The sequence below is a fragment of the Lepus europaeus genome, chromosome 23, assembly GCF_033115175.1.
Source record: "Lepus europaeus isolate LE1 chromosome 23, mLepTim1.pri, whole genome shotgun sequence".
NCBI classification, from domain to species: Eukaryota; Metazoa; Chordata; class Mammalia; order Lagomorpha; family Leporidae; genus Lepus; species Lepus europaeus.
In genome coordinates, this window is record NC_084849.1 from 18,208,194 (window position 1) to 18,229,950 (window position 21,757).

Below are 21,757 nucleotides of genomic sequence, written 5' to 3' on the forward strand. Positions count from 1 at the left end.
CCCTTTCTGGTACCACGGCCGAACTGCAGCTGCAGTGGGAAATAATCACTTTTCACAGGCCCCTTATCCGCAGCCAGCCCTGGGCCGGTTTAATCAGCGGTGGTGCTGGTGTGACTTGAAGATTCTCGGGCTTGAGAGATCAGGAGAGGGGTTAAAGAAAATTACCCTTGGCCTCCTCCATGCTAATGTAATCTCTAACCAGATCTGCCCAGCCGCAGCTCAAATTGCTTTTTAGATTAACATTTAATTATTAACAGGGTCCCCTGGAAGGCCTCCGGCTCTGAACAGGGGTGGGGGAGGGAGCCGCAGGAGGGAGGTGGGGGTGGGCGCTACCACGGCTGCTGAGTGGGGTGAGGAAGGGAGGGAGGGGTAGCGGAGAGAGGTCAGGAAAGGGGAGGGAGAGACAGTGGGAGATGGGAGGTAGAGGGGGTGAGGGGCGGGTAGAGACAGAGGAGAGGAAGAGAGGGACGCTGAGCCTCCCGTTGGAGGTCTCAGAGGGGCTGGGGCCGTGGCTGAGCTCCCAGATGCCCTGGGCGAGGGTGGGCTGGAGTCTGGCCCCTGGCTGTGAAGACACGATGGTCCAGAGAAGTGGCCACGGGTCTGACCGCAGCACCCCAGTCCAGGGCTATTGTCTTCCTGGAGCCTGGGTCTCCTCCTCTCCATCCACGGCGCCCCCCCCCTCCCTGCCCCACCCCCCACCCCCGGCCAAACTCGTGGCTCTTCCCTGCCTCCAGCCCTGTGGCCAGGACAGTGTAGGGGGAAGGAGAGGTCACTCACAGCAGGGCGAGAGCGATGAGCTGAGAACTGGGAGTGGTGGCTTCTCCTTTGCCTGCTTCCTGGGGACGGACTCCCACTGGGCAGTCAGCTCTCCGCAAGGACTGCTGGGTTTTCCCAGCTTCCCATCCTGTCCTGCAGATTCCGAATCCCTGCGGACAGGGGCCGACAGGCTGAGGACCGGGCCCTGTGGCTCATGCACAGAGGGACTCCGGCTGAGCCTCCCCTCTGGGCAGGTCCTCGTGACGTGGGCTTGCTGCCACCCCATCAAGTTTCAGTTAGGGAAACCTGAGGCTCAGAGACGTGCTGCAGCTTCAAGGCCCCAGCGTCTGCCTGAGGTCCCCGGGGCCAGCGCTCCTGTCCGAAATCCTCATTCCGTGTGAGGCCAGCAGGGCCTGCCTGGCCCTGACCCTCTGAGCCAGAGCCGGTCTTTGGCCTTGTGTGGGGCCACAGGAGCCAGTGTAGGCAGTGCCAGGGATGAGGTTGGGGGGAGGGCCGGAGGTAGCACAGCCTGTGGCCTTCACAGGGTCACAGCCCAGCCTGGGTGCTTCGGGAATGTCGGAGGCACAGGGGTGAGGCCAGAGATTTCCGCCTGCAACGGGGACTGGCATGCGCTCTGGAGGTCAGGTCTGCTGGCGGGTGGCAGGACACTGTTTTCTTTGTAATTTCTCTAAACATTCATTCCTTGGAAAGGCAGAGTTCGAGATCGATCTTCTTCTATTGTCTGGTTCCTCCCCAAATGCCTAAAACAGCCAGGGCTGGGCCAGGCCAAAGTCAGGAGCCAGGAGCTCCATCCAGGTCGCACGTGGGTGTCAGGGGCCCAGGCCCTTCAGTATGGGAATGTGGTCTCTCAAGTGGCGGCCTGGCCGCAACACCCACTCTCTCTGGTTCTTAGAGACAGAGAGGGTCCCCGTCGCTTGTTCACGTCTGTAACGGCCAGCACCAAAGCCGGGAGCCAGAGCTCAATCCAAGTCTCCCACGTAGGTGGCAAGGACCCAACTACTTCACCGTCGCCGCTGCCTCCCATGGTGCACGTCAGCAGGAAGCTGGAGCCAGGAGCCTGAGCTGGGAATCGAACCAGGCGCTCTGAGCCGCATGATCAGCGTCGTCACCGCTGTGCCGAGTGCCCGCCCATCCCCGGAGGGACTTCTGTCCTCCCAGGATGTGACACAGGGGCGTCACTGTGCCCTGGGCTGCTGCCACCTAACAGCTGTGTGAGCTTGTGCGAATGGCTTCCCCTCTCTGCCTGCTTCCGCATCGGTGACACGGGGCCACTAGAGGGCCACCAGAACTGGCCACGGGGCCACTAGAGGGCCACCAGAACCGGCCACAGGGCCACTAGAGGGCGGGGGTGAGGGCTGAGGCTCAGGATGCCCGGGGTGCCAGGCCCACGGGAAGCAGGGGTCGGAGCTCCTCTCGGCCAGGCCCCCTGCAGCCAGACCTGAGGCCGGCCGGCGGAGACCCCTCCTGGTTCTTTCAGTAAAGCAGGCCAGGCAGCAGGCAGCCTTTGCCATCCTATCCATTGTTCTGCCGGGGTGGGCCGCACAGGGCCACAGACACCGGCTGTCCTTGGGCTGCAGAGGCCTTCCCCTCTCCCCGCCCTGTCATCCTTTATCTAAATCCCCCCTCCATGAAAGGACAGCTGGGGGTGTTATCTGACGAGGGGACCTTTGCGTGGGTGTCTCGGAGATAAAGGCGCATCTTATCAGCCCGCATTCTCATCACGCAGCCTTTCGACATTTCCCTCCACCCCCTCCTCGGTTTTTATTATGAAAGTCACAAAAGACCTTGAGCTTATAAACAGTCTGATTTGCAGATAGGGTTTCCAAATGAGTGGCGCTCCCCAGACAGTCCTGGCAGGGAGGAATGAGCCCCGGGAGGGAAGACTGTGATGTCCCTCGTTTGCTGTGTGACCTCAGGCGGACACTTGGTTTCTCTGGGCCCCCGGCCACTTTGTCTTGAGACACTTGCCGATCCCTTGGTTCCGCCCAGTCAACGCCTGTTTGTTAGGAAATGATTACTCAGTGCCGGGCGCTGGGAAGAGAAACAAGAAACTCAGAGCGCAGTGGAGAGAGGCAGACGTGAAAATTGGCAGTTAGAACTCGGCATGATTAGGGCTGCGATGGGGGTGCCCGGAGGAGGGGGCAGTTGAGCTGAGTTCCAGGACGTGGCAGGCAGAGCCACCAGCGAGTGCAAAGGGGTGGGGAGGGCCGGGCCGGGGAAGCCTTGAAGGCCAAGCAGAGAGGGCGGGGCTCTGCTCAGAGGCCACAAGACAATGAGGCAGTCTTGTTTGTAGAACTGGAGCTGGTGGCAGCCTTGGCCGCATCCTAGCCCCGCCCCCAACCTGTGCCCAGCAGCAGGCCACAGAACGGGCAGGGAGCTGTGGAGATGGGCCCAGGCTGCAGGCGTCACTGCTCGTCCCCTGGAAACTCAAAATGTTTCGAACGATCCAAGCAGCTGACCTGGAAAAGCCCAGCGGAGGCCTTAATGTCACCCCCTGAAAACCCTCCGAGGCCCCCTCTTGGCTCCCGGAACTGCCAGGGCCTGCACAGCCGTCAGAGCACGGGGAGAACCCAGCCCCCCGGGAGGGCCCAGCACAGGCAGCCTCCCCCTCCCCATCTCCCTCCCCACAGCAAAGCATGCTGGGATGTAGGCCCGTGGGGAAGGCGGGGGGGGGGTACCTCTGGAGAGGGCCTGGGCTCCTGGGCCCCCAGCACCTCGTGAGAAGCTGGGGGTAGGAGCAGGCGTGGCCAGGACCCTGGGAGGGAGGGGCCCCTGTGGCAGGCAGAGAGAGGCGGGCGGCCATCTGGGGTCCCACAGCGAGGGGGGTCTGAGAGGTTTCCTCAGCCCAGCAGGTCTCCCACCGCCCTCCTCCACTGCCCAGGCCGGGGGCTGCAGCGGAGCCCAGTGGTGAGCGGCAGGCTCCCCCAGCCCGGCTGCCTGCTACCTCCCTCTCTGTGGAGGGACAGGGCTGGGGCTGCCTCTTGTCAGCTCTGCCCATGCAGCAGCTGTGCCACTCAGCGTGTACGTGTGTGTGAACCTGTATGGTGTCAGAGCTTGGGCGCCCAGCACAGCCCACCTGAGCAGGCCAGTGCGGGCACCATGTGGCCTCGGGGCCCATATCCCAGGGGGAGGTAGTGGTGGCCGAGCCACACCTGCTCGTGTCCCAGGTTCCCTCGCGGGCGTGGGCCCCACTCCGTCCCCGGTGGAAGCGGTGTAATTTCTGCCTGATTGTAATGGCATATTTTCAAATCCCCCTGAAATCAAAGCTGGGGAGGGGGCAGCACAGCGCCTACGGCACCGCTGCGCTAAGACTGGTAACTGGGGGGGAGGGGATCACCTGCCCTCCCCCACATCCATCCCTCACTTTTTTTTTTTTTTTTGAGACAGTAATAGGAGAAAATTGGTTTTGAAACTGAATAAAAGTCCCTTTCAGAGGAAATCATTTCTTTCAGGGCACCTTTGCTGAAAGTAAAATAGAGCGTAATGAAAGGTGCCCGCGTGATTGTCTTTCATTACCGGGAGGGAGCCCAGGACAGACGGAGGCTGCCACCGGCTCGGGAAACACAAGATTGGAATAATTGCGCCGTAACAAGGAGCTTGTTGTGAAATTAGTATCTTAAGAAAGTAGTGAAAAAAGGCTTTTCCTCATGAATACTTCATTATTAGGGGAACGCGCAGAATTTAGGGCCCAGACACCTGTTTAGTATTAAATAACTTCCCTTTCTTCCCTTCAACACCCCCTTCCCTCTTCTCCTTCGTTCTTCAAACCCACAGGAGGATGGAGGTGGCTGGACCAGGGGGTGGTCCTGGAGGCGGTAGGGCTGGGCGCCCTGGGTTGGGGGGTCATGCAGGGTCTCCGGGGCTGCACCCTTGATGGAACAGAGGGAGGGTGGGGCCTGGCGGGGAAGGCCCCGCCCTCTCATGGCGGCCTCTACGCAGGCCAGCCCTGATGGGGGCTCCTGTGTCTCGGTTGCGCCTTGGCTTCCTAGAGTGGCAGGAGGGTGGGTTTGGGGACAGTAGGGTGAGCTTGCGCATGGACGAGGGAGCGCCGGGTGGGTCTCCCTTCCCAGGAGGGGTGAGGGCCTCGCTCGGGCAATGGCACATGCCAGGCCGGTACCCCTTGGACCTCCAGCGGCCATCCTGACCCTCGCTCCAGTACAGCCGGGAGGACTCAGGGGCCTCCCTGCTCCAGCTGGCCCCCCGGGCACCCCCACGGGCGCTGGTCTCCACACCTGACAGATGTGGGGGAAGGGCGTCTGCTTCCTCCTGCAGGGCGGTGGGGAGCACGCGGACCCCACAGAGCCTCTAGTGACCAGTGTTTCCATCCTCCCAGGGACCCTGCCGCAGCGCGCGCCCCACCGTGGGCCCCCAGCTCCGCCATGCTCGCCTGTCTGCAGAGGACCCAGAACCCGCCGGGCCAGCACCTGGCCTGCCCGAGCAAGAGCCTGGAGCTGCGCAAGTGTGAGTGGCACCTGCCCCTGACCCAGCCCCACCCCTCCCCTTGGGGTCTGAGTCCTTGGGGCTGGACCCACCGCAGGCCGTCGTAGGGCAGGTCACGCAGGGGCCTGCAGGGCCAGTCCCTTCAGCATGTCGACCCCCATCACAGTCTTTTTTTTTTAAAGGTTTATTTATTATTTATTTGAAAGTCAGAGTTACACAGAGAGAGAGGCAGAGGCAGAGAGAGAGAGGTCTTCCATCTGCAGGCTCACTCCCCAATTGGCCGCAACGTTCAGAGCTGGACCAATCCGAAGCCAGGAGCTTCTTGGTCTCCCACATGAGTGCAGGGAACCAAGCACTTGGGGCATCTTCTGCTGCTTTCCCAGGCCATAGCAGAGAGCTAGATCAGAAGTGGAGTAGCCGGGACTCAAACCAGCGCCCATATGGGATGCCAGCACTGCAGGAGGCAGCTTTACCCACTATGCCACAGCGCCGGCCTCCCTCACCCTGTCTTAACGTCTGTGTTCTCTGGGGGCTCCAGGCCTTTGCTTGGTCTGGGCCGCCCCCCAGGGCCGCCTCCGGCGGGCCCCAACGTGCCGCACGCCAGGTCTCACTGGCCATCATGTTCCAGCACTACCAGAGGAGAGGGTGCCTGGAAGCCAAACCGCCCTGAGCGGGACCTGGCTGCAGGCCGTGGTTTCTCAGGGTGGCAGATTCGGGGCTGGCCTTGATGGCCTGGCGCCAGGAGTCCTCTGAGCTGATTCCTTTTAGCCACCATACTGTTTGTTGAAAAAGAAAAAAAAAGCATTGAAGTACCCACAAACAGTCTCGTGTGAGAACTCGGAGGGTCGGCTGGCGGAGGCCCGAGTTCCTCGCTGCAGCTCCTGGTTAGAGCTGAAAATCCGTCTCCAGTTCACCAGAGTCCCCACCTGTCCCTATCGCCTCCGTGCTAGAACCCGGGACCCGCCTGTTTATCCGTAGGCTGGCGCTGTTGCCGTTTTTCCCTTTCAGGTCTATCTGTAGGTAAGGTAAGGCATCCATGTGGTCCGATCCTCAGGAGGAGGGAAGGAGAGTATGGACAACAGCCTCCAACTTACCCAGCCACCTGCTCCCCTTCTCAGAGGCAACCGGGGTTGACCGCCTGCTGGGCGGCCTTCTGGGAGATGCTGGGTGCACACGTGCCTTCCACAGCGTCCAGGTCACTCTTTGACCTGGTACTATCCCCTGCAGGTCAGGTTCTAGAAAGAACGCTTCCTCAACCTTTGCCACAGAGGTCTCTCTCCCCAGGATGAAGCATGGTGTACCTGGCTAGTCCTCTCACTACACTGTAACCAACCTGTTGCCAGCACAGGCCAGGCAGCAATAGAGCCCCTGGGTGCCACAGGATACACTGAGGAGCCTGGGCCAGTGTATTCTGACGTCATTAGAGACCATACCCATGAACCACCCACGGCACAGTGTGGACGTCACACTCAGGCTCTGCTCCCCGGGGCACTGACTGCTCACGACAGACTCTTCATTTAGTTTGCTACGAATCCAGCTAGACATCTTCTCAGGTATGAGCCTTTTTTTCCTTGAATGAGCTCATCACTATGGTCCATTTTTTAGGATGGTTGTTTTGTCCTTGTTGATTTGTAGGAACTATTTGTATATGATGGACCGCTAGGTCTTGTGAACTACAGTTGTTTTCATGTTTCCCCCAATTTGTCATTTGTTTTTGACTCAGTCGTGAAAGAAGGCTCTGAAAAGTGACATTTGTGTTTCATTTTATGGTCTCTGGGTTTTATGCTGTACTACGAATGTTCTCGCTCGGGCTGAGATGTTGCGTTGTGTTTGTTTTTAAAGAAAGGTTCCCCAGGGTTTCTTCTAGGTCTCCTGTGGTTTTCAAAGGCTCTGACCTGATTATCTTTGAAGGATCAGCGCCGTGGTGTTTGGGGTCCTGGGGCACTGTGGTACACCAAGTCAGGCAGGGAGACAGTGCCGGGCATGCTCGCCCACGGTGATGTGAATTCCGTCTTCGCTGAGTGCAAAATCCAGTTGTTCTTGGTGTGCTGTAACGGCATTAGAATGTGTCCTGGGAGAAACCCTGTAACCATCAACGACCACCACCTTGCCCCCCGCCCCCCTTCTCCAGAGTCCTCAGGCTGGGCTGGGCTGAGCAAGAATGGAAGCCTACGGGCTGTGAGCTTTTGTGGCTTCCTGAGCGATCGCCTCCTTGTGGCCAGTCCGTGTGCTGGCAGGCGTATCTCACGCTAATACTAGGTGGGGCTTGTTCTTGTTAATCCCGAATTTCCTTGGCGCCTTCCTGTACTGTCCTGTCGGAACCACAGCGTCCACTTACAGAAACCCTGGTTACTTTGCACGGGGATTACATTCACAGAGACTTGAGACAGCTGACATTTTCATGATTCACTCTTTCCTCCAAGACGTGATGTGCTTTTCAAGAAAGAAATATTTATTTGGAAGGCAGAGTTAGACCTTCTATCTACTGGTTCACTCCCCAGATGGCCACGAGAGCCAGGGCTGGGCCAGGACAAAGCCAGGATCCAGGAACTCCATCCGGTCTCCCACATGGGTGCAGGGGCCCAAGCACTCAGGCCATCTTCTGCCGCCTTCCCAGGCGCATTAGCAGGGAGCCGGATCGGAAGTGATTGAGCAGCCGGGACTGGAAGCAGCGCTCACATGGGCGCCGGCATCTCAGGAGCAGCTTACCCTGCCGCGCCTGTCCCTCCAGGACGGCTTCATGTCTTGTGCATCTTGGGGTGCTCTTATAGCTGGGAGTTTAAGCTTCTTTGACTCGTCTTTTCTTCCCTAACTGGGGGTTGTTTATAGGAAGGCTATTAACTTCTGCCACCTTCCTCAAGTATTTTATTGATTATAATGGGTTTTCAATTCCATCTCTTGGGTTTTCCAGTTACACTGTTACATCATTTGCAGATGATAATTTTACTTCCTATTTTGCTTTATCCCTTCATTTCTTTGCTTTCCTTAATAGAGTTGGATCTTATCCCCGGAACAGTGAAACATAATAGTGGCGATAACGGACGTTCTTACTTCGTAGCTTCTAGATTTCACCATTAAGCAAACACTGGCTTCAGGGCAGGTAGTCTATTGGGTTAAGTCTCCAGCCGTTCCTGTTTTATGAAGGATTCTAAAAATCAAGAATGAAAGTTCAACTTTGCCAAAATGACTTTTCATCGTGTACGAGGAGGATCATGGTCCCCCCAACTTAATCCAGTGGGACTCTACGATATAACGGAGTTCTTAATATCCCAGCCCTGGCTGTTGCATCCATTTGGGGAGAGAACCAGAAGATGAAAGATCTCTCTCTCTCTCTCTGAAACTCTGCCTTTTAAATAAATCTTAAAAACAAAGAAACACCAGAGGCTTTCCTTTTCCCCCGTGCTTTGACACCTTCTGTAGAGCTGGGACCATCTGGTAAGTTGGGCTGCTCCCGTGACACCGGGCCACAGAACCTGCTCTGTTGGTTCTGTGACGGTGGGCCTGTTTCAGTTGTCCTGTGGCTTCCTGAATGAGATTGGGGCCTCATGCTTCTCGAGAGGACGCTCCATTTTATCCAGATCTTCAAATTTGCATACAGTTGAACCAGTTTTGAAGTCTTAAGTGGCGATTTCTCCATTATTTCTTTCGTTGTGTTCTTGTGCTCTCGCCCCCTCCCCCTCCTTTTTAAATTAGGTTAGCTCATAATATTATCTATTGCCCTTCCCCATGGATTCATCCTCAGGATTTATTAGTAATTACCCTTTTCTGGTTTCTGGTTCATTAATTTATGCTTTTATCTGTATTAAAACCTTTCTTTTGCTTGCCTTGGTAATTTTTTATAGATACTTAGATATAGGTGTTTTTTTTTTTTTTAAGGGGAAAAATTAAGGCTTTGAAGTTCCTGAGCACTTCTCGAGGCGTCTCTTGTGAGCTCTGCTGTGCGGTGTTTTCTGGATATACTTTTGGTTTTGATTCCTTCTTTAACCCAAAACTCATTTGAGAGCCTGCTATCCACTCAAGTAGTAGTGCTTCTGTGTTTATTTCCAGTTGTTTTGTTGTTTAGAGATTTATTTATTTCAAAGGCAGAGTTGTAGACACAGATGTTCCATCTGCTGGGTCACTCCCCCAGGGGCCAGGTCTGGGCCAGGATGAAGTTGGGAGCCTGGAATTCCACCCCAGCTTCCCACATGGGTGCACTTGGGCCGTCCTCCGCGGCTTCCCCAGGCACATCAGCAGGGAGCTGGGCTGGAAGAAGGGCAGGCGAGACTGGTACCAGCGTTGCAGCCAGTGGACTGCACCACAATGCTGGCCGTTGTTGTCTTTTTACACTAAGATAAGGGGACGTTGTCTATCTCCATTTCCTTGGACTTGACTTTTTCTTGGTGAGATAATCTGTGGTGATTTTTTTGTGCATTTTGGAAAGGTCTGACTCTGTTTGCAGGATTCAGAGTTTGGAGTATACCAACTATACCTACCCTAATAATCACATTAGTGGGGTCTTCCATGTCTGACTCCCCTGTCATGGATGGAGAAGGAATTAGACACCCACTGCCTACGTGGTCCAGTCTGTTTTTCCTTAGAGCACCTAGAACTCGTTTGTGAATGGTGATACTGTTTTATTTAATGCAGAGATACTTTTGTCTGTTAAAATGGTGATGTCTCCTTTTTGCATTTCACATTTTTTGGAAACGTTTGCGGATTCTTTATTTTGATCTGTGAGTTACTTTTAGGTGTGACTCATGCACTGTAGAGTTGGTTTCAGCTTTGTGATCCACTCCGAACACCTCCTTATGTAATAGGAGAGGTTCACCTGTTTACATTTATTGATATGACAGATGCATGGTTCCCAATCCTTGTGTTCTTTGCTGTGATCCCTATACCTGCCAATCACAAGGAAGGCGGGTACTTGTGCTGGTGGTGTGGCTCTAGTCCCTTACTTAGTCACTTCCTCTATTTAGAACAGGCTCTCTGTAAGACAAAACTACATTAGTGTATTTCCTGGAGTTTACTTTGTATTTTTTAAAATTTATTTGGAAGTCAGAGTTACACAGAGAGAGAGGTCTTCCATCCGCTGGTTCACTCCCCAGTTGGCCACAACGGCCGGAGCTGTGCCGATCTGAAGCCAGGAGCTCCTTCAGGTTCCTCACGTGGGTGCAGGGGCCCAAGGACTTGGGCCATCTTCTACTGCTTTCTCAGGCCACAGCAGAGAGAGCTGTATCGGAAGTGGAGCAGCTGGGACTCAAACCGGCACCCATGTGGGATACCGGCACTGCAGGCCAGGGCTTTAACTGCTGCGCCACAGTGCCGGACCCTGCCATCAAATTTTAACTGACACTTTTAAGATTTTCTTACAGGGCTGATGCTTTGTTGGAGGTTAGGCTTCCACCTGCAGTGCCAGCATCCCATATGGGTGCCAGCTTGAGACCCGGCTGCTCCACTTCCGATTCAGCTCCCAGCTAATGCTCTTGGGAAAGCAGTGGAAGACAGCCCAAGTGCTTGGGCCCCTGCACCCACGTGGGAGCCCCAGATGAGGCTCCTGGCTGCAGCCTGGCCCAGCCCTGGCCATTGTGGCTGTTTGGGGAGTGAATCAGCAGATGGAAGAGCTGTCTCTTTCCCCTTCTCTGTATCTCTGCCTTTCAAATAAATTTTTTTTTAAGATTCATTTGGGGCCGGTGCTGTGGCTCAATAGGCTAATCCTCTTCCAGGCCAGCTCTCTGCTATGGCCCGGGAAGGCAGTGGAGGATGGCCCAAGTCCTTGGGCCCTGCACCCGCATGGGAGACCAGGAGAAGCACCTGGCTCCTGATTAGCGTGATGCGCCGGCCGCAGCGGCCATCGGAGGGTGAACCAACGGCAAAAAGGAAGACCAATTTAAGTTCTGGCTTCTCCAGCTCCTTGCTAATGTGCCTGGGAAAGCAGTGGAAGATGGCCCAAGTGTTTGGGCCCCTGCACTCATGTGGGAGACCTGGAAGAAGCTCCTGGCTTTGGCCTGTCCCAGCCTCAGCTGTTGCAGCCATTTGGTAAGTGAACCAGAGGATGGAAGATGGATTGATTCATTCTCTATGTAACTGCCTCTCAAATCATTTTTTAAAAATATTTATTTATTTAAAAGGCAGAGCTACAGAGAGATCTTCCATCCTTTGGTTCACTTCCCATTGGCTACAACAGCCAGAGCTAGGCCAGGCTGAAACCAGGAGCCAGGAGCTTCATCCGGGTCTCATGTGGGTGGTGGGGGCCGAAGTACTTGGACCATCTTCCACTGCTTTTCTGAGGCCATTAGCAGGGAGCTGGACCAGCTGGGACTTGAACTGCAGGCGGTGGCTTTACTTGGTACTTGTTCTAGTGCTACACCACAGTGCTGGCCCCAAATGATTCCTTTTGATCGCAGCTGTTCAGTCCCCCTTCCTGAAGCTGCCTTAGGATGTCCACGTCCATCTCTGTCACTGAGTCCCGCATTTGTTCCCATCCCAGTCTCCAGATAAGCATCGTTGTCACCACCCACTCTGTGCCCTCGGTCCTCACCGCCTGGAGCGGGAGCTCCACCCTGGTGGGCAGTGCTAGTGTTGCGGTGTAGGGGGTTCATTCCAGCTCCCTAATAGTGAGCCTGGGAAACCAGTAGAAGGGTCCCTGCCACCCACGTGGGAGACCTGGAGGAGCATGTGGACCGGCCCTGGCTGTTGCAGCCATCTGGACGGTGAACCATGGCCTGGAGCTGCCGCCCGCTCGGAGGAGTCTCTCCATCGCCGGTCTACTTAAGTGGGCAAGGAAGGCTCCTAGGTCCCATGGTTTCCTTGGGGCTGTTGTAGGCCTTGCCCTGCTCCCTGCTGAGTGTCCCTGTGCGTCCCTCCTTCCCGGAACAGGGTACTGCGCCCTCGCTCAGCTTCCATTCACCTGCCTTCCCTAGCGCTCCTCTCTTCTAAACTTTTTCAACTTTTTCATTTTTTCACTTTTTTTAAGGCAGAGCCACAGAAAGCGATCTTCCATCCACTGATTCACTCCCCAAATGCCCAGAACCACCAGGGCTGGGCTGGGCCGGGCCAGAATCAAGACCCCAGAACTCAATTCAGGTTTCCCACATGGGTGGCAGGGACCCAAACACTTGAGTCCTCGCCTGCTGCCTCCCAAGGGTGTGCGTTAGCGAAGCCGGATCGGAAGCGACACAGCTGGGCCTCAAGCCAGGCGCTCTGGTCTGGGCTGCAGGTGACCCAAGAGGCAGCTTAGCCAGGGGCCCCGCCCCCACCCCAGCACCTGTTGCTTTGTGGTTCCTCTGCAAGGGAACTTGAGAGAGCTCATGGGAAATTAGGTTAGTTTGTTTTGGTGTAAAAAACAGTGAAATCCATGCACACAACATGTGGATTCCAAACAGTTGGTGAAAACTGTTACAGAAAAGGTCGTGGACTGCATGACATTTTTGTGCCCAGATTCACGTACCTTGCAATTCCACTTTTCATGAACTTTTAGAAACTCTTGCACTCTGGAAAGTTTCCTCTCCTCCTCTGTCTCCTTGGTGGTTTTGCTGTAAAGAACAGTTGCTTACCACTTTGTTTTTTGCCTTATGATGAAACAGTTGCCTGTAACTTCACTTCTGGGAGGAAGTAGTTTTTGCTCCTTCTGCTTGGCCTTGCGTTCACGTTTTGACAACTCTGACTGGGGCCGACGGGGATTGCCATCTGCATTTCCTCCCCTTTGGAGGAAGGGAATTTTCCCCAGCCCAGTTATTGCAGGAGATTCAAGCTGGAGAGGCTAACTGGGATTTTTCTTAGGACCCAGAGTTTCTTATTTAGTGGAAAGGCACAGTAACAGAGAGAGGGAGAGACAGAAAGAGCTCTTCCATCTGCTGGTTCACTCCCCAGTTGCCCACAATAGCCAGGGCTGGGCCAGGCCAAAATCAGGAGCCTAGGACTCCATGTAGGTCTCCCTTGTGGGTAGCAGGAACCCAAGCACGTGAGCCATCTCCGCTACCTGGGGCAGGCAGCTGGATTGAAAGTGACCTAGCTGAGACTCGAACCACCGATCTGAGAAGTGCAAGTCCCCAGCAGCGGCTTGCCCTGCTGTGCCACGATGCCCGCCCCAGCATTCCATGTGCAGACCTGGCTTGTCTGTGTGAGTTCCTGTGCCCCCCCCCCGGGGGGGGCTCCTGCTCTCACTGCTGCAGAGAAGGGGCGCAGACTCTGCACCTCCGGCTGCGCCCCGATGTTTGGAGTGTGCACTGCCACTCTGAGGTCTGCAGCTGTGGCACCTTTTGTCTGCCTCTTCCCTCAGCCCCACCCATCCAGCGGCTTTTTGTTTCTTTGGGGTTTAGCAGGTGCACTGCGTTCTGCACACACAAAGGATCACATTCCTTTGTTGATGGCCGTTTAGGTTGTTTCTAGTCTCTCACACTTCTCAGTCGTGGTGCAGAGATGGACCGGCAGGCTTAAAGGGTCTGCACGTCCCAACCTGTCATCGCTCCTGTCCGGCCGTTAGGCCTGCTGCCCACTGGCCAGAGGCAGGGACTGCGCCCAAGGACCTGGGCTGCTGCTGGAACGGAGGGTGTGGAGGGCCACCCCGGATGGCCTGCGTCCCCTGCTCGATCAGGTCCTCTGCCGTCTCTGCAATTATTGGCAAAGACACTGATGCTGCCTGTAATTGAAGAGTACAGGAAAGAGGGAGGCAGGAAGGGAGATAAGCAAATTCAATTGGGGGCCCTGTTGCTGGTCAGAGCCGGGACACTCGGCCACAGGGGCTCCTGACCTCTGCTCCCCGGCCAGAACCAAGACCCTGAGCCTTGTGACCAGCCCTTGGGCCATGCTGCCATTCCCAGGAGAGGAACAGGTCCGACCAGGCCCAGGGAATGTAACCTTGGACCCGGTGTGCACCCAGCAAACCGGAAACGAGTGCAGTTCACCTCCCTGGGACCCCAGGGCAGGCGGGACCGGGGAGCCAGGCTACAGCCAGCTGTGTCTGGGAGCCTGGGCAGCCGGCTGTCGTGGCCTATTCCCACAGATGACCGGACAAAAACTAAAGCAGCCTTGTCCATTCCCCTCCCCAGGTCAGGCCTAAGATTTGGGGCTGTTTCCAGCTGGCCAGAGTCCTAGGGGCCCACGCAGGACCTGGCCACCTCAGGGAGAGAATCCCGTTTCTCTCAGCTGCCCAGGGCCTTCGCCACTCACAGTAAATATTTGACTGGGTTGTGCACTGCTGAGAGCCCTGGCAAGCTGGGGACTCAGAGATGGGCCTGCTCAGAGGGTGGAGCCCGAGCCCCAAGAAGCAGCCACCCCACCCTGACATCCATCCCCACCATCCCAACGCATCTCCCCCATCTTCTTGGATGGGAAGCTCTGAAGGGCTAGGAAAAACCCCAGCAGCCCCGACAGGCCCCCGCCACACGCAACCCCTGCAGGTGCCGCTGCTTCCACCCACGCAGACACAAGAGGACGGAAGAAACGAAGCAATTGAAAATTCCAATAAAATTAAAAACAAATCTCGGGCAGCGCAGCAGATTCAATTATGTCGCTGAGCGCAGCCTGGGGGCGGGGGGGCTGGTGCCAACCCTGCCGCAGGCACGGAGCCTGGGAGAGCAGGAGGGGCAGGCAGGCCGCACGCCCGTGGGTGACTTCACAGAGAACCAGGAAGGGGGCTCGCCTTCCTCCCCATCACAGAGCACCCCAACGCTGCAAACAGCAGAGACCAAGATGCGGATGGCTGCTTGGGTGCACTGCACAGGGGTCCCTAAGACAGGAGGCTACACGAGAGGGTCTCCGGACTAGAAAGGGGTCAAACTAAATGCACAGGAAAGGCCACAAGAGTAAGACCCCCACGAGATGCTGTGGATAGCTGCTCTTCCTCGGTGACAGTCTGCAAACGCTCCCGGGACAGAGCCCCTGTTTTCAGCTGTGGGCCAAGCAGTGGAGGGGATGACTGGTCAACCTGCCACCCCGGCACAGAGGCACAGGTGTGCCGTGGCCCCGGGGCAAGTGCGCAGTGGGGTGCTGGCGCCTCTGCACGGCCACGCCGCTCCAGTCTTAGGGCTCACGGAGACTCAGGTCACACATCCACCCCAGTCTACACAGCAGCTTGTTCACAGAGTGGGGCAGCCATCACATGGTCAAACTCGGGAACTTCTCACCCCCCCAAACCCGTTTGCAGTCACTCCTTGCTTCTCCCCACATCCCTCAGCCCCAGGCACCCACTTCCCTACTTGGTGTCCCTATAAAGCTTTGACATCCTGCACACATGGGCTCATGAAAACACATGGCCCTTTAAGACTAGCTGCTTTCACTTACCCTAACGTTTTCTTACCAAAACAAAAACACTTTGAGAGACAGGTCTGCCATCCACTAGTTCACACCCAGATGGCTGGACCAGGTGCCAGGATCTCCCACATAGGTGGCAGGGGCCCAAGCACTCGGGCCATCCTCCACTGCTTCCCTAGACTTGTTGGCAGGGAGCTGGAATTGGAAGTGGAATGCGATGCTGGTGTTGCAGGCAGTGGCTTAACCTGCTGGGCCACGTCCCTGGCCCGAACCCTAACGTTGTCAGAGGCCCTCCACGGACTAGGAGGTGTCAGCGTGTCACTCCTTATTGCCAATAACATACCTTTCATTACATGGTTCTTCTGCATTTCAGGTGCCCGTATGTCAGTGGACTTTCCCTCCCTCTTTGGCTCTTACGCGTGAGGCACGTTTTTGCGTGGACATGCCTGGACTGTCTCCGGGTCTCCCACCTGGGCGGCAGCGGCCTCATCATCCAGGCCACTCTGCTGCCGCCCAGGACCTTAGCAGGGAGCGGGAGAGAAGCGGAGCAGCAGGCACACGAACCAGGACTCCAGTGGGACGCCTGTGTCCCCGGCGGCGGTTCACCCTCTGCACAATGCCAGCCCCTCTCCCGATTCCGAATTGCATTGTCTAATGACTAAGGCTTCTGAACATCTTCATGTGCTTACTGGCCTTTGAAAAGCCTCTGGGGAAAATTAAAGTTTTACTTTGTTGCAAAAAAAAAAAAAAGTTGAAGTCCATGCACACAGAGGATAGCCAAAAGGTTCACTAAAATCACTACTATGGAGAAAACTATACACAGACTTCAATATTTTTTTTTTTTTTTTTTTAATTTTTTTTTTTTTTTTTTTTTTGACAGGCAGAGTGGACAGTGAGAGACAGAGACAGAGAGAAACGTCTTCCTTTTGCCGTTGGTTCACCCTCCAATGGCCGCTGCGGTAGCGCGCTGCGGCCGGCGCACCGCGCTGATCCGATGGCAGGAGCCAGGTGTTTATCCTGGTCTCCCATGGGGTGCAGGGCCCAAGGGCTTGGGCCATCCTCCACTGCACTCACGGGCCACAGCAGAGAGCTGGCCTGGAAGAGGGGCAACCGGGACAGGATCGGTGCCCCGACCGGGACTAGAACCCGGTGTGCCGGCGCCGCTAGGCGGAGGATTAGCCTATTGAGCCGCGGCGCCGGCCCAATATTTTTTTTTTTTTTGCACCAAGGCAAAGGTCACTACAAATTCCATTTTCCATGAACTTTTTGAAGTATGCTGTAAGTGGCCAAAGAAGCCCAACCTCACACCACACAAAGAGTTCCCACGCAGATAAAAAGCAAAACCGCACTGATCCCTGAGGAAAACAATGGCACACGTTATCCCGGGGTAGGAAGGATTTCCAAAATGGAGGAAAAAATCATAAATGAAGGAGACAAGGTTAGACCACATTAAAATCAACTGACCCAGCTTGTCCTTTAGGGAAAAAAAGACCAAGTCACGAATGGAGAGAGGGTGCCCACAGCAAAGATCACGGCCCCACATCCGTGATGGAGCACAGGGTGGGCAGGGAGGACACGCAGGAAGGCCCGGGAGGAAGCAGTCGTTGAAAGCTGCAGTGGATATAGGGGCGGGCGGTGACGCAGTGTGGCAGGATGGGGCCTTGGCTCGGGGGAGAGGCGGGGCACAAGGAGCCCAGGTAGGAGCAGGCAAGGGAAACTGAGGCACGGGGGACTCGGGCTGTGCGGGATTAAAGCACCCGCACCTAAGGGGAGACCTCAGCCACTTCGGGGCTCCAGCCAGGGCCCAGTGAGTGGAAAGGCAGGTGGCAGACACACGTGTGCCTGGGAGCACCCGCCTGTCTGGGCACTCGTGACTCCACACTGTGCCGAGCGTCTAAGCACCGACACGTGAGTTTGCACATGGGTGCACACACAAAGGCAGGGGCTGAGAGGATCCTTTGTGCAGTGCCCTGTGATAAGCATCAATCTCCACAGCCTTTGCTGAGCACCTACTGTATACTAAGCTGTATGACATGCATTCTGTCATGAAATCGCTCCACACACCCCACCCCCAGAGGACACGGAGGCCAGACAGTGGAGTTCCTTCCCCAAGGTCCCCTGGCCGGCCACTGGGGCATCTGGATTCATATCGAGTTAGACCTCAAAGGGCCTCATCTTGGGCAGTGGGCTGGGGGCAGGCCAAGGTCCCTGGGATGGCCAGAAAGGGGCTGCTCAGCCATCCTGCAGCTCTGAGAGCAGCTGTGTGCGCCTCGGCCCTGCCGCCTCCCCACCCCCTCCTGGGCCCCATCATTAGGGATTCTGCCCGTGCCACCAGCTAATTAGTGTCACGTTAATTGAGCATTCAGGAGGCTCTGCCACCTCCAAGGGCAGTGTCACAGTGGTGAAGGGGAGTGCAGAGGCGGGGCTGCTCCTGCCTGCGGGCAGGGGCCCTTTCTGTCCTGCTCCCGCCCCTCCCCCACTGCACCCCAGATAATGCCCCATCACCCCCCAAGCCTTAAGGGAGGAGGCCCAGACAGAGACTTTGGGAGCACCTACTGTGTGCTGGCCATGCCCTCCCTGTGCCCTCTGCAGACAGCTGGCTCCATTCTGTGTCCACAATGGACTCCAGGGAGGGAACCACCCTGTCCCACGAGCCCATGGGAACCTGGGGTTATAGGACCACAGAACCCAATTCCACCCGCAGCCTCAGGAACTTGAGCAATTGCACAGCCCCCTTGAGCCTCAGTCTGTTTCTGTGTCAGATGGGGGCAGCCCCAGAATGCACTTCCTGGGTGGACAGGGCTAGGGAAAGCGTGCAACTCCCTGCATTGGCCCGGCCCGGCCCAGCTCAGCCCACCTCCCACGTTCAGCAAGGCAGTGCCCGGCGGGCCTGGCTTCTGTCCGCGACAGCTGCCGGGGGCCTGTGGGACCAGGAATTCTTGGTGGCATTCCTTGATAACCACCTAGGATGTTACATGTCCATGGTAACCCCGAAACGCCCCCACCCCTCTACCCCCTCTTACAGATGACACACTCAGTGGTTTGCCCAAGGTCACCCACAAGGGGGCAGAGCTGGGCTTGACTGCTTTGCTGGCTCTGTGCCCACTCCCCCTCCACGTGGCCAGGCCTGTCCCTGCCTCTCCCTGTGGCAACATTAAACCCCACTCAAAGGGCTGGACTTAATTGGCTTAATACACTCGTTAATAACCATGTCTATTTAACACACCTGTAAAAGGCCCATCACATTAACTTAACGGCAGCAAAGGGCTCGCCCGGCGCTTTCCTCCCCAGCCTTTCATGGGGGCCTCGTGGCGAGGGCCAGTGCCTGGGCTTCTGCACGCCCGAGTCCCGACTCTGGCCGGCAGCTGCCCCGGAGCCACTTACAAGGCCCAGAACCAGGCGTCCGCAGCCTTAGAACCGACAGGCAGAGAGGTTCCCGAGCACCTGCCGTGGGGGTCCCACGCGTTCACGGAGACACTGGGGCAGTGACGAAGAGCAGGGTCTGCCCTCAGAGGGCAAGTCTCCAGCCCAGGGGACAGGTCAACCAACAGCCACGGCACAGGGTCCTGGGCGGGAGGGTGGGGCTCCTCTGCTGAGACCTGGAGGGGCACCGCTCCCAGCTCCCGCCGGCCGGAGCAGGGCTGAAAGCAATGCCACTGCCTGTGCCCACCCAGCACACAGCGTGAGCTCCTACTGTGCGCCAGGCACTGCAGTGCAAACACGCGGTCCCTGCCTGTGGATCGTGGACAGTCTCGAGCCCAGCGCCCGCTTCAGCACTTTGGACAGGGACTGGGGCCCGGAGACGGGCGCTTCTCCGCAGGGCCAGAGCGGGCAGTCAGTGGGATCTTGGTCACTGAGGGAAGGGGCACAGTGAGACACTGCAACCTTGGTGCGCCGCGGTGACCCAGCACATGACCTGGGCTCTTGTGACCTTGCTCTGCCACAAGAGGTCTCCAGCGGGCAGCCTCCTGGCGTGCGGCTGGCCCTGCCCAGTGTCTGTCTGGGTGTCACCTCACTAGTGGAACTCACTTCACTTATTTGGAAGGCAAAGACGGGGCCGGCCCTGTGGCGTAGCAGGATAAGCCACGCTGGCGTCTCTTACAGGCACCGGTTGGTGTCTTGGCTGTTCCACTTCCAATCCAGTTCCCTGCTACTGCCCCTAGGAAAGCAGCACATGACCCCCTCCCCCAACGCAGAAGAGCCAGAAGCCTCCTGGTTCCTGGTTTTGGCCTGGCCCAGCCCCAATCATTGCAGCCACTGGGGTTGTAAACCAGCAGATGGAAGATCCCTGTTTCTCCCTCTATCACTCTGCCTCTCAAATAAATAAACATTTAAAAGAAAAATGGCAGAGAGAGAGATCTCCCATCTGTTAAATGCCCTCAACAGCCAGGGCTGGGCCAGGCCCCAGCCAGGAACCCCACCCAGGTCTCCCAGTGGGTGGCAGGGGCCCACATAGCTGAGCCATCACCTGCCAGCTCCCAGGGTGCACATTACAGGACACGGGACTCAAACCCAGGCCCTCGGCTACAGAATGTAGGTGTCCGAGAGGCCTGTAAGCTTAGCTGTGCCTGACACCCCCTTCTTGACTGTTGTTTGAACATGAGCGCTCTCCGGGGGCACAGGCCCTCCTCCGCACCCCCTCAGTCCCTGCCCATCCTCACTTGCCCGGTCCCTCGAGCGTCTTGACCTCCCCCTCTGAAAGCCCAGGCCCACCTCCCTGCTGCAGGGACCACACGAGGGTGAGCCGAGGGCCTGATGCAGTGCCTGGCCTGGGGGAGCATGCAGGAGGCGGCTGCTGGGGACACTGAGCACGCGCCCAGGGGTCTGGGGAGAAGGACTGGGCCAGGTGGCCAGGGGCTCAGTGCCAGCCACCCTGAGCAGCTCAGACCTTACACACACTGGCTCCGTGTGTGTGTGGGGGGGAGGTGACCGAGAGAAGCAGCTGGGAGCTTCGAGGAATCCCCACCACCATCCAGCATGGCACTCACGGGGGGCAGGCACTGGGCGACGCCGGCCCTTTGCTCCGCACCCAGACCCTCTGAGCCTGGTGGCAGCACTGACCCAGTTTACACAAAAACGGGCTCAGAGGAGGGCAGCGCGGGCCGGAGGCCACACCGTCAGTGTTCAGCAGAGCTGGCGTTCAAACAAAGCCATGGACTCGTGGCCCCCATCCCACCCCCACCCCCCGCCTCTGCACCCTGCACAGAGCAGGCGCTGTGTGAGAAGGCCAGGGGCCAGCAGCCAGTGGAGGCCGGTGGGCTGCTTAAGGCACAGGGAAGAGGATGCTTGGGAGCAAGTTGCACACCCCAGGGAGGGCAGGGAGCTGTGTGCCCCCCACCCCCACCATTCTCATTCAGTACAAGCAGTCAGCCGCCCGCAAATCCAGAAACCCAGAGAAGAAATAGTTTCCCCGCCACCCCCCACCCCCTGCCCCAGCCCCTGCCCCCTTCCCAGAGAAGCCACCCTGCAGGCTGTGTCCGGGCCAGGCGCACCGCCCTCCTGTCACTCACAGTCCCCAGACCCTGCCGGGCTGGTCGCTCTGCCACGTCACACCGCCTTCTAGAACTCGTGGTCTCCCACAGCCACGTGTCGTGCTTGGGAACAGGGACGGGGCACAGTGTGGACGGCATCTCTGTCCAGGTCGGGTGCCTGGAATCTCCCGAGGGCTTGTTCACTCACACGTGGCCTCTCTGTATGGCCTGCGGGCCAGGGAGCCACGTCCTGGTGAGGCCACGTGACCTTTTCCCACCGCAGCCCCCGAGTCCACAGCCTCACTCGGCTGTGCCCTGTGCCACAGATGCAGGCGAAGGGAAACAAGATCCTGCTATTTGTGCCAGAGTCTGTGGACACGCTTTAGAGCTACCCCACCTGCCTCCCTCTTTTCTTACTTGAAAGGCAGACACACACACACACTGGTTCACTCCACAAATGCCCACAAAAGCCGGGCTGGGCCAGGCCGAGCCAGCAGCCAAGACCTACAGCAAGGTCTCCCACGTGGGTGGCAGGGAACGCATGGGGGCCCCCCACACATGATCCGTCACTGCCGCCTCCCAGGGCACACACCCGCAGGGAGCTGGGCTAGGGAGTGGAGGTGGGACTTGAATCCAGGCACTCAGACAGGGGACCCTGGCATCTCAAGCAGTGTCTTAACCCCTGGACAGGCCCTTCTGGCCACGGCTCCACCATGTCCGCCTCCTCACCCAGACCACGGAGCGCCTTCCACCTGGCCATGCCGTTAGGGCCTCGCTGAGCCAAGCCTTGGGCCCAGAGCCCAGCGTGCACTAAGCCCTCAGCCAGTGGCGGCCTG

General features: G+C 57.4%; 1 protein-coding gene across 2 annotated transcripts in view; it reads left to right on the forward strand.

Annotated features, from left to right (window-relative positions):
• Positions 1–21,757, forward strand: part of FAM222A (family with sequence similarity 222 member A) — a 44,945-nt gene that overhangs the window by 17,878 nt on the left and 5,310 nt on the right. Inside the window, exon 2 of one of the 2 annotated variants that reach the window (XM_062182549.1) lies at positions 5,111–5,238. In XM_062182549.1, the coding sequence (XP_062038533.1) occupies positions 5,157–5,238 (82 nt within the window). In that variant the 5' untranslated portion in view covers positions 5,111–5,156. Of the gene's footprint in view, positions 1–5,110; positions 5,239–6,287; positions 6,771–21,757 lie in introns of those variants that run through there. The other variant, XM_062182550.1, reaches the window with a different exon arrangement.